The 13,317-nt window shown below is 39.8% G+C and overlaps 1 protein-coding gene across 1 annotated transcript in view; it reads left to right on the top strand.

Moving 5' to 3' along the window:
• Positions 1–13,317, top strand: part of HECW1 (HECT, C2 and WW domain containing E3 ubiquitin protein ligase 1) — a 240,934-nt gene that overhangs the window by 77,337 nt on the left and 150,280 nt on the right. The window contains exon 4 of the mRNA XM_047096449.1: positions 12,321–12,396. Within this exon, the coding sequence (XP_046952405.1) occupies positions 12,321–12,396 (76 nt within the window). The remainder of the gene's footprint in view (positions 1–12,320; positions 12,397–13,317) is intronic.

The following is a 13,317-nucleotide window of genomic DNA, read 5'->3' as shown; positions in this document are numbered from 1 at the left end:
CTTTTTCACAATCAGCCAAACAGGTCCCTCAATTGATCTTTTTATGCTTCACGTTTCTCATTGTAAAGAATCAAATATTAGATACTCTGCTAACATAATTCTTAACAGTAAAAGGTCAGAGGCTCGAAAACAAGTAACAGTATAACAACATTGGCCTAACTGAGGGCACTTACTGTGTACCAATCTTTGTGCTAAATGCTTTGTATGCACCACCTCATTCAGTTCTCAGAACTCAGAGAGATAGGTTCTATTCTGACCTCCATTTGATAGAAAGGGAAACTGAGAGTTGGAGGAATTGATTGCCTTGCCCTGGGCCACATGGTGAGGAGGAGCTGGCAGAGAAAGGGGTGTGCAGACTCTGGCTTGAGCTGTCAACACCCAGTAATACACCTACCTATCACAACTTCCAGAAATTTTTGGATAAATACCAGAGCAAGAAACAAACTGTGGTTGTGATGTCATCAAGGTGGGGGTATAGGAGACCCCTGCTTCTGTGCCCCCACGAAGATCAACAATTAGCTATCCATGAGAAGAAACAGTTCTGGGAAAGTTGTTCCTTAAGTTTCCACTTAAGAAACTTCAGCAACACAGTGAACAAAAATCCTAATAATTACTCCAGAAATGAGGGAAGAGAGCTTCGTTTTGGTTGCATCATCCCATTCCCCAGGCTGGCACTGCTCAGCACCAAGATGGAACGCCCAAGTGACCCCAGTCTTTTAGGGCACCACACGAAGGCCCCACTTGGATTTCACTGCACCCAGACCAGCAAAACTGAGCTGTATAGAGATAGCTAGGAACCAGAAAGAAAAGTAGTGTCTACCAATAACAGCCATGCAGCAGGAGCAATTGTGGTTCGCAGTGAAATGCTCTATAGACACACCCAGCAGCTTTCACCACTGTGGAGGGAACTAATGACTAGCTCAGGTGTGGCAGAACCCCTCCTGATTCTACCAGCTTTTGCCCCCAGGTATTTGTGTTTGCATATACAAACTACCAGAGTCCCTCCTAGCTCCCTTTCTGCCCCCTCCCACCAGAGCCTGAGAACCACACCAGCAGCCAGCCTAGGCCTCTGCAGCTGTACAAGTACAAGATGCCATTCTCGAACCCCCATGGCTGACCTTCATCACTGTGTATGCCAAAAGGTCATTATATAATTACAAAGGGGACCATTTATCAAGAGCATATAAGCAACTATATATTTATATATTAAATGGCACATTCCTGAACAATCAATGGGCCAGAGAAGAAATAAAAAGGAAATTAAAAAATACTTTGAGACACATGAAATGGAAATACAACATACCAAAACCTACAGGATGCTGCAAAAGCAGCTTTAAGAGGGAATTTTATAGTGACAAATGCCTACATTAAGAAAAAATAAAGGGGTGCTTGGGTGGCTCAGTTGGTTAAGTGTCTGACTGTTTGATTTTGGCTCAGGTCATGATCTCATGGAGTGAGTTCAAACCTCACACTGGACTCCTCACTGAGGGTGGAGCCTGCTTAAGATTCTCTCTCTTTCCCTCTCTGCCTCTACTGCTCTCCCACTTGCTCGCTCTCGCTCTCAAAAAAAATTTTTTTAAGAAAAAAGAAAGATCTCAAATAAACAACCTAAATTTATACTGTAAAGGAACTAGAAAAAAAGAACTAAGCCTAAAGTTAGCAGAAAGAAAAAAATAACAAAAATCCAAGCCGAAATAAATGAAATAAAGACCAGAGAAATAATAGAAAAGACTAAAAAAACTAAGAACTATTTTTTAAAAGATAAAAATGGAAAGAACTTTACTTAGACTAAGGAAAAAAAAAGAAAGAAGATTGAAATAAATCAAAAATGAAAGAGGAGACCTTCTGATACCACAAAAATGCAAAGGATAATAGTGATTACTGTGAATATTTATACCCCAACAAATTTGATAACCTAGAAGAAATGGATAAATTCCTGAAAACATACAACCTACCAAAACTGAATCATGAAGAAGTATAAATATAAACAGATCAATAACAAGATCAAAAACTTTCTCCAAAAAAGCTCAGGACTACATGGTTTCGTTGGTTTTTCCAATCAAACATTTAACACCAGTGCTTTTCAAACTTAAAAAAAAATGAAGAGTAAAGAACACCCCAAACTCATTTTAAAAGACCAGTATTACCCTGATACCAAAACCAGATAAGGACACTATAAGAAAGAAAACTACAGACAAATATCCTTGATGAATATAGATGCAAAAATTCTCAACAAAATATTAGCAAACAGAATTTAACAGTGTAATAAAAAGATCATACAATATGATTAAGTGGGATTTATCCTTGGGATGCAAGAATGGTTCAACATATGCAAATCAATCAGTAAGTAAACTAAACATTAATAGAATGAAAGATAAAAGTCATATCATGTCAATAGATGTAGAAAAAGCGTTTGACAAAATACAACATCCTTTCATGATAAAAAAAAAAACACAAGTTGAGTATAGAAGGTATGTACCTCCATACAATAAAGGCTACGTATAACAAACCCAGAGCTACCATTATACTCAACAGTGAAAAGTTGAAAGCTTTTCCTCTAATACCAAGAACAAGACAAGGGTTCCCATTCTGACCTCTCCTATTCAGCATAGTATTAGAAGTCCTAGCCAGAAACAGGCAAGAAAAAGAAATAAATCCATCTTAATTGGAAAAGAAGTAAAATTGCCCTTGTTTGCAATGATATAATCTTATATATAAAAATCCTGAAGACCACACCAAAAAACTTAACAGTTTCTTAGTTCCAACGAACTAATCAATGAATTCAGTAAGTTGCAGGATACGAAATCAACATACAGTTGCTTCTGTATACTAGCAGAAAATATCAAAGAAATAAAGAAAAAAATCCCACTTACAATAGCATTAAAAACAATGAAATACTTAGAAATACATTTAACCAAGGAAGTGAAAGATCTGTACACCGAAAAATACTAAATGTTGATGAAGGGAATTAAAGAAGACACACACAAAAATAGATATTCCATATTTATCGAGGAGAAGAATTAACACTGTTAAATATCCATGCTACCCAAAGCAATCTACACATTCAGTGGAATCTTTATCAAAATTTCAATGGCACTTTACACAGAAATAGAAAAAAAACAATCCTAACAGTTGTATGGAGCCACAAAAGAACCTATATAATCAAAGAAATACTGAGAAAAAACAAAGCTAGAGATATCACACTCCCTGATTTTAAACTATATTACAAAGTTATAGTAATCAAAGCAGTATGCTACAGGCATACCTTTAGAAACATAGACCAAATGAAAAGAAACACGAGCCCAGATATAAATCCTTGTATATACAGTCAACTGATATTTGACAAGGAAGTCAAGAATACTTAATGTGGAAAGGATAGTGTTTTCAATAAATGGTATTGGGAAAACTGGATAGCCACATAAATCAACTCAAATGGATTAAAGACTTAAGTGAAAGATCTAAAACAATACAACTCCTCAAAGAAAACAGAGAAAAATCTCCTTGACATTGGTCTTGGCATTGATATGTTGGATGTGGCACAAAAACCACAAGCAACCAAGTAAAATAAGTGGGACTACATCAAACTAGAAAACTTTTGTGCCCAGCAATACAAACAATCAACAAGATGAAAAGGCAACCTACAGAGTGGGGGAAAGTGTTTGAAAATCATACACCTGATAAGGTATCAGTATCTAAAATATATAAAGAAATAATGGAACTCAATAGCCCAAATGCAAACAATCCAATTTAAAAATGGGCAGAGGACTTGAATAAACATTTTCCAAAGACAGGCAAATAGCAAATAAGGACATGAAAAGGTGCTTGACATCACCAATCATTAGGTAAATGCAAATCAAAACCACAATGAACTATTATCTCACACCGATTAAAATGGCCATCACCAAAAAGAGAAAAGACTAAAAAATGGCCATCACCAAAAAGAGAAAAGATAAATGCTGGTGAGGATGTGTAGAAACAGGAACCCTTGTGCACTGTTGGTGGGAATATAAATTGATGCAGACACTATGGAAAACAGTATGTAGGTTCCTCAAAAACTTAAAAGTAGAATTTCCATATAATCCACTTATGGTGTATATATATATATGTATATATATATATATATATATATATATATATATATATATGTGTGTGTGTGTGTGTGTGTGTATATATGTATAGTGTATGTATAACATAAATATTATAAACATGTTTTATATATTATATGTATATTATATATTTACTTCTAGTATATATCCAAAAATTTGAAAGCAGGATCTTGAAGAGATATCTGCACTGCCATGTTCATTGCAGCATTATTCACAGTAGTCAAGCTATGGAAACAACCTAAGTTGTCCATCAGTGCATGAATAGATAAAGCAAATGTGACATAGATACACACACACACACACACACACACACACACACTATTGGATATTATTAAGCTGTGAGAAAGAAGGAAATCCTGCTATTTGCAACTACATGGAAGGACCTTGACAGCATTGTGCTAAGTGAGATAAGTCAGAGAAAGACAGACACTATATGGTGTCACTTATATGTGGAATCTAAAAGAGCAGAATTCAAAGAAACAGAGAGTAGTAGAGTAGTGGTTCCCATGGGTGGGAGGTGGGGGATGATGGGGAGATTTTGCTCAAAGGGCACAAACTTTTAATTATAAGATGAGTAAGTTCTGGGGATCTAATGTATAGCATGGTGATTATAGTTAATAATTCTGTATTATGAACTTGAACGTTGGTAGACTGTATATGTTCTCACCACAAAAATGAAATGGTAGTTATATGACATGGTGGAGGTGTTACCTAACACTATGACGATAATAATTTTGCAGTATATAAATGTATCAAATCAACACGTTGTACAATGTTGTATGTCAATTATATCCCAAAACTGGAGAAAAAAAATAACTTGACAGGATTTCAACAGCAAAAAGAACATACTGTGGTGTATATATACAATGGATTATTAGATATAAAGAGGATTAACATGCTACCTCATGGGGGAACCCTTGACAGGGACACAGGGTACACTGATATTTGGTCAAATGATATTCTGGGTTTTTCAGTGAAGGTACTGTTAGATGAGCTTAACATTTATATTAATAGGCTGAGTAAAGCAGATTGGCCTCCCTGATGTTGGTGGGCCTCATCCTATGAACTGAAGATCTGAATGGGGCAATAATCCTAGCCGTCTGTTGAATAAAAGGGGGTTCCTCCCGCCTGACTGCCTTCTAGCTGGGACATGAGTTTTTCCTGGCCTGTAGACTCAGACTGGAATATTAACTGTCCTTGGGTCTTAAGACTGCTGTCTTTCAGGCTCCAACTTACACCCTCAACTCTCCTGAGTCTCCAACTTGCTGACTGCAGATGTTAGGACTTGCAAGCCTCCATAAGTGTGTGAACCAATTCCTTATCACATATGTGCATACACACACCCTATTAGTTCTGCTTTTCTGGAGAACGCTGATACATGCAAACCTCAAAAACATTACTAAGTGAAAGAATTCAGTCGCCAAAGGCCATAGATTGTATGATTCCACTTATATGAAATATGTAAAATACATAAATCCAAAGAGACAGAAAGCAAATTGGAGGCTTTCTGGGGCTGGGGAGGAGAGGTGAATGGGAAGAAACCGCTTACTGGGCATAGGGTATAAGGTTTTACTTTAAGTCGTTAAAATGTTTAGGAACTAGATAGAAGGGGTGGTCGCACAACATTGTGAATGTGCTAAATGCCACTGAATTGTTCCATTTAAAATGGTCAATTTTATGTTATGTGAATTTCACCTCATAAATTATTTTAAATGAAACAGAAAAAGTAGAGGATGCATACATATGTATGCACACACACATACATACATATGTACACACATATATACACGTACGTGCAAATGTGCATGCATACATACATACATACATACATACACATGTACATACGTACGTACACACCAGAGGAAGGATTCAAAAGCTTCCAAGGAGCCAAGCTGGTATCACATTCATAGAATCTACAATGCTGTGGATCCATCATTGATTTTCATACCACCATTCTGGAAAAAGCTTTCCCGTTACAATTATAAGGCACATTGATGATTAGCCACACCCTGATTTCACAGCATTAACATGGAAAGCAATGGGCATCTTTTTTTTTTAATGTTTATTTATTTTTGAGATAGGGAGAGTGAGTGCCCATATGTGCACATGGAGGAGGGGCAGAGAGAGGGGGGGATAGAGGATCTGAAGTGGGCTCTGTGCTGGTAGCAGAGAGCCTGATGTGGGACTCAAACCACAAACCACGAGATCATGACCTGAGGCAAAGTCAGATGCTTAACCAACTGAACCACCCAGGGGCCCCTGGAAACCAATGGGCATCTTAGGATTGATGAAAGTGGCTCCAGAGAGGAGGCCTGGGAAGGTGCCCAGCTTCAGTTGCTTGGAATGTTCAGTTGGACATTCCAAAAGACTCTAAAACCCACAACTTAAACAAATTGCTTGATTTTGAAAAATACGTTGGAAACTAATTTTTTAAAAATTCACTTGTTGCATGGGCCAAAGAAAACCTGTCATTGGGGCGTACAGCCTGCAGCCTCATTTGTGCCCAGTGAGTGCAAAAGGCTGCCTTTTGTAGGTTTCAACGAGGCAACAATGATCAGCTCAAAGAGCAGAGTGAAGGATGATCCTTCACAGACTAAGGGAGCAGCTGGCTAGGTGACAGTCATCCAGACAAGGAAGTGAGATCTGCAGAGAATTGAATTGTTTGTCCCCAATGGGTACAGGCTTGAGCACTGGGCATGGGGCCTCCGTGGGCCAAGGCATCACAGAACCTGCTTCTGGTGCTTGAACTAGGATCAAGACAGTTTGAGATAAGAGTTACAAAACTAACACATCTTTCTATTACCATTTGAAAGAAGTAGACACTTGAGACCGATGCTTCTCCAAGCATTGTCTTGCTGGCCGGCAGCATCTCCCTCATCTGACGAAACTTGGTAGAAATGCAGACTCTCGGGCCCTTCCCAAACCTACAAAATCAGACCTTCTGGGATGGAGCCTGGAAATCTCTAGTTTATCAAGCCCTGCAGGAGATTTTGATGCGTGCTGAAGTCAGAGGACGTCAGACCTAGGGCAAACAGAATGGTTCAGCTATTCCTTAGAATTTGGTAGTTCGTCATAAGCTTACTTTCAGAGCAGTCTGCACTACACAAGAAACTATGTTAAAAAGAATAGTTAGAAAAACTAAAAATCATCAGGGAACATCCAGGATTTGATTACTTCCAGCTAACATTCTCAATGAAACAGTGCTTCTTACAGTCTCCTCACTTTCTTCTTAGTGAACCAAATGCTTAGCCTCTCACACACAGCAGCCCCTTGCCCCACACAGATTTGCCCCTGGTGCTAATATCTGCAATCCCGTGTTGCCTAAAGCAGTCAGAGCATCCCTACGTAACTAACATGTTTTGCCCAATTCACACAATGGAAAGTAGGAGGAATTCTTCATTTTTCCAGCGCCTCTCTTTTGCCCACAGCGATTAGCGGAAGAGCCCTGCAATTGGGAAGTTTGCGTCTTGCCTTCAAGGGAAGAGTAGAAGCACTGAGGGCTCTGGAAGTTGACTTGGTGACAGCAGCATCAGAAAGCAGAGAGGAACAGGCAGAATAGGACCAAAATATGAATAGAACATGAGCACACGACAGCTGAGCAGCCAGGCTGGGTCTGAAGAAACAACCTCACGGGTGGACAGACTCTATGTCAGGTTCTGTCATTCATTCTATTTAAGTTGGAGGGACCAGAGTTGGATTCATCCCAGGTGAATTTGGGGAAGTCAACAAATTGGTCTTAGCTCAACTTTCACATTTGTGAACTGGTGGGGAGTGAATGATGCTTAATTCGCAAACTGTTAAGAGTGTGTCTAAAAGAACTGGCTCTGTACTTGGCACATAATCCGGTCCCATCCCTGTTACTCGTCTCTTGTCCCTTTGATGGGCCTTGTGAGTCTTCCATTGCATGTGTCCCTGAGATGGGGAAATTGCCTGGGATGCGGTTGACTGTTAGTTTTATGTTTTATTCTTTTAATGCCCCTAAAGATGACTTTGCCCTTGAGGTGTATAGGCCTTGGTGCTGGAGAACTTGGAATGAGTTGCCTAACTACCCAATAGTCATATTATGAGGATTCAGTGAGGCAAATGTACCCAAAAGTGCTCTATACACATTTGTAGTGTGTGTGTTCGCTGTTTTCTGTTTGCGCGTTTGAACATTTCAGAGATTTGGAGGTAGAAATGGAATTTGAGACCTGGATTTGTTTGATATTTGTGGGGTTTTTTTAAGGTGGCTTGGAGGCATATCAGATTATTCACTAGACTTTATCTTGGAGGCAAAAGATATTGAAGTGTACGGGAACCACTGATCTCTGATCTAAAATGGAAGCTGTGACCTGTATCTTGGCTGCTGATATGCCATGGCTTGGATATTCTATTATTTGTAATGCACTGTTAGTTGGCACCTGATTTTTAGATTCACATTATCAGTCATGGAGCCCTGCATTTTTCATTCATAGGAAAATCAGAGTTATCTGGGTCAGGTGAATGAATAAAGGTCGAATGAAGGCATGGATTTCGATTTCTGGCATCATTGTAGACTTAATTATTCTGTAACTAAACACAAACCTTATCAGCATTTTTAGGGGGCAGAGTCATTCTACAATTATTTAAGAATAATTGTGGGCATATAAATGGAGTTAATGCATCAGAATTGAGCACGATGTGGCCACACCCCTGTTGGAAATGCCAGGGATGCTACGTGGAGTTTTTCCAACTCTTACCTGAGGAAGAAAAGCCAGGTCTGGGACATTCAGAGGAGCAACTCGGAGTCGCCTTTCACCTGCGAGGAAGTTCTTTGAAAACTCCTGTGTTACGTCCAAAATGCACGCATGTTTTGCATTCGACCTTAAATCTCTTCATGTTAGTTTCTAAATTAGTTTTTACCCCAATCTTTGAGTACAGTGGATGCTCCAAGACAGGCACTCTTGCCCCCTGGGCACACCTGCCTACCTCTGGGAATGAGCACGCACCTGAGAAGCCTCCCTGGCCTCGGAGACTGGAAAGCGGAGGATATAGGTCGGCATGCTTACATGATCGTGTGTGTGAGACACAGGTATGTTTCCAGCAAACAGTCTCATCTTCGTGTGGTGGTACCAGGAAAGGAAAAGATGGAATTTGAAGAACGTGTAGAGTTAAGGCGGAGGGCAGCAAGTCGTGGGAGCTACACGGCTTTGTACTGCGGAGGCAGAAGTTCCCTTGCCAGGGTAAAAAGGCCTGATCTTCACTCCATTTTTTGGCGAACTGCATTTTGGGAGTGTGCAACAGTGGTGTGGATTCATACTTAGAGCCTTTCAAACATCAGACATGAAGAGAAAACCGAGAATGGGAGTAGGAGAGATACATCAGAATTAACCCTAGAGCCCTTAATTCAACTCCGAGGGCCTTCTCAGTACCTACGGGGTCTCCTGCACACCACCAGCAGATGTGGCTTTGAATCTGCGAAACCACCTGCCAGAGAGGCTTTGCCGTGGAAACGTTTGTGTGCAAAACAGTGAAGCTGCCAGGGCTGCATCTGAGAGGGGGCGTCAGGACCCAGCACCCAGTGGCTAGACTAGCAGCGAGGAAGAGCAAAGGGGACTCGTGGAACGTGCAGATCTGAGAAGATGAGCAATTCCTTCATGCGCCTCTGTCACCCCAGGTTGTTCCAGAGTGAGCGATTTGGCCGCGTCATCACACCTCTTTCATAGTCAATAAATGGTAGTCTGTAAGGGCAACAGATTTGTTAACCTCAGACATGCCCCCGGAACTCATCTGGAGCAAGAAGTCAGGATGTAGAACCTTCCTGAGACAGGCAAACATTTTTACTTCCTGGAAAATGTTTATCATGGCTACTGTTGTCTCCGCGTTCATGTCATCAATCTGGCGATGACTGTAAATGATGTTAGCAAAAGGCCACGAGTTAAGTAGACTTCTGTGGAGTTTTAAATGTGTGTCTCCCCTTTGAGCTTAGTAGCTTCTGAAAAATGGACATTTTTTTTTTGTCTCAGACTTGATTTTTGATGCCATAAAGATGAAGAACTTGCTTGTAAATATCCTGAATAGCCAGCAGGGGAATATTTAAATATGAAGAACCAAAATGTGTATGCTTTAAACAGGAAGGAAAAAATACACTATCTTTTGCTATCATAGTGCATGTTTAAGTTCGTGTTAGCCTCCTATGAAATGTGTAGTTTTACCCTACACTTTTTAAAATGGGAATGCACACGCTTTAGACTTAATTCTACAAGGCTATATCGAAAGGAGTTTTTGTTGTGTCTTCAAGGAACTTATAGTCTGAGGAGACAAGCTAGATGTTGACATCTTCATTTTTTTTTTTTAATTTAATGTTTATTTATTTTCAAGAGACAGAGAGACAGAGTGTGAGTGGGGAAGGGGCAGAGAGACACAGAATCTGAAGCAGGCTCCAGGCTCTGAGCTGTCAGCACAGAGACCAACGTGGGGCTGAAACTCAAGAACTGTGAGATCGTGACCTGAGCTGAAGTCGGACGCTTAACTGAGCCACCCAGGAGCCCCAGATGTTGACATTTTTAAACTAGAATTAAGAGGTTGATTGTCATTGTCCTACTTAGGCAGGTACAGCAACTTAAGGGTTGTGGCCAGCCGGCCGAGAGCTGCTGTGGCCTTCATCTGGGCATAGGTTTGACAAAGAAGAAAACTTTACAACATTAAGGAATTTTGATTTATTTCTATATATATATTGGCCACTTTGACAGTTAGGAGTGTGGTCCAGCCTGAGGATGCAGGTTCTGAGCTGTTTTTTTGGCTTCGATTACTCTGTGTTAACCATGCAAAGTGAAGAACAAACCCAGAGTAGGAAGGATAAGTGTCTCCAAATTGAAGGGAGATCATTCCTTGGGACCACTCACATTCCCAATGCATGAATCCCAGCTGTGCCTTCCTCTGATTCTCTACTATCAAATGAGACTCTTAGAGACACAGACCTGTCTCTTATCTCACTTCATGCCAAGATCCATTCCATCTGCCACTCACATTGGTTCTCTCTGCTGAACAGCCCAGCATCCCTGAGAGGCACCTTGCACTTGGGTCTAAAAGCAAGCATACTGAGGAGATTTGTACACAAGCTGTAGCCAAGCACATAGGCACACCAGGGGCAGCAGCTTCAAAGTGGGGAGGAATTCTAATAATCCCTTTGTACTCTCCTGGGCCAAAGCTGTGAGCCCAGCTTTGAGATGCCCAATCATTATGCTCAAGTTTCATAAAGGCAAGCTGATGGTAACATCCAATCACACTCTTACAGCATCAAGGATACTGAGAGGCAGTAGAAAGAGTGAGAGAATAGCCCACACGACCTACAACAAAGAGACTTTGAGCTAGAGGTCATCGAGTTTTCCATTTTTTCCTTCTTTGGTAGATTATCTTCTAAAAAGTGGATACTCTATGGATTTGCTTGATACTCAGATTTTAAAAATTATTTCCTGCAAGTGCAGTGTCTTCAGCAGTAACTCTGCCTTTGAATAAATATTCAGAATTATTTCTGAGTAAAACTTTCCTAGGAGAAAATGGAAGCAAGGACTCTAGCTGTTCTGATTAATATGTTAGCAGATATATATTGAGCAAGGATGGGATAGAAAACATTTTAACAACCTGGTTTGCAAATACCTACTAGACTACAGATAAGCCATTTAACAATTATGTTCTGAAATTTCCCAGGGTAGCAATTAAAGAGGAGAGATCTCAGAGTAGTTTCTTAATGCTATGCTCAGGCTCCTCCCTAATAAACAGAATTTCCTGGAAATCCCTAGATAATAATACAGATCAGAAGAAATGAAGGTACGGCAGTTTAACACTATACTTTGCTAAATGGAAACATTGTAATTACAACAGTAAACATCTATTGACCTATCATTCTATTGCCTTAGGGTTGGCTTTAATAAATACATTTTGCAAATTTGAATGTGAAAAGATGTTGTTTACATAAATAGTTACAAAGAGCCTCTAATATTACAGTAATTGTGTTTGTTGATTTCCATTACCCTGAAAAATACCCCTCATCCCCACTAGCAGATCCTCTATTACTGGGAAAGACATTAGATTGTGAGAAGCTTTTTTTAATCAATAGTAGCCTAATAAAATCACAACGCTGCTGTCTTTGTAGACTGTAGCTGGAGAAATAACTGTGATTAAATGTGTTTGTATTACAATGTGAGTAGCTGTTTCAATGCTTGTTTTGCTTGTCTCCCATTTTCCTTCTTACAGATTTTTAAAAGCATTGGCTCTGATGAGACCGTCCAAGGGCAAGGAAGTCGGAGGCTGATCAGCTTTTCTCTCTCAGGTATGTTTTGCTCACCTGAAAGCCTTGTGGAGAAAATAAGAAGGTCAACCAGCAGTCAGCACACCTACTTCAATTTGACTCTTACCTACAAGTTACTTCACCTCTATGTGCCTCAGTTTTTCCATCTGTAAAAGAAAAATTTTAAATGTCTGCTCCATTTTCCTTGACCACATGAGGATATTGGAGGAGTCAATAAGTAATAGATGCTAAGCACTTTGTGATGATGAGAAGAGAAGCCACAATTCCACTTTGCCTCCATCATCAATAGCATTAATTGAAAGTTTATAAAGTGGAGGTAGGGGAAAGCCTGGGGAAAGAAGCAGCCAGCAGACCCTTTGTCTAAATAAAATCTCACATGAAGCTCAATTGATAAAACCGATAAAAGCCAAACTGCTCAAGCAAGTACATTTGTGGAAAAGTCAGTGAAATCCAAATAAAGTATGTAATTTAGCTAATAGTGGTTTTTTTTGAGTAATCTAATTTTTCAGTGCTCACAAGGTACCCATAGTTCTATAATATGCTAACAATGGGACAAACTGGGTAAAAGGTATGTGGGAAATCTTTGTACTACCTCTGCAATTCTTCTGTAAATCTAGAATAATTTCAAAATTAAAAGTATAAAGAAAAACTGAGTTACCCTGCCTAAAATGATATACGAATCTCAGAGCCCTACACACTGAATTCCACCCTAACTGAGCTTTGAGGAGACACAATGGCATGAAGCTCTAGGACTCTACTGAACACAGTTTGGAAAGTACTGCCTTAGCTTGTTGTCAAACCAACAAGTGTTACAGACCATGAATGTCGGAGATCTAAGACCACAAAAATGATGAGTGTTCCTGGGAGATAGACAGTCAACTGCCATTTTTATGTCTATGTGAACCCCAGTAAAGAAAATGCATTTCTAAAGATTCATTGATA

This window comes from Lynx rufus, unplaced genomic scaffold (genome assembly GCF_022079265.1).
Source record: "Lynx rufus isolate CCGP_SWC_20201006 ecotype Redwood Valley unplaced genomic scaffold, mLynRuf1.p SCAF_4, whole genome shotgun sequence".
NCBI lineage: Eukaryota > Metazoa > Chordata > Mammalia > Carnivora > Felidae > Lynx > Lynx rufus.
Note: the sequence above shows the minus strand (reverse complement) of the source record. Positions and strands in the feature narration are given on the sequence as shown.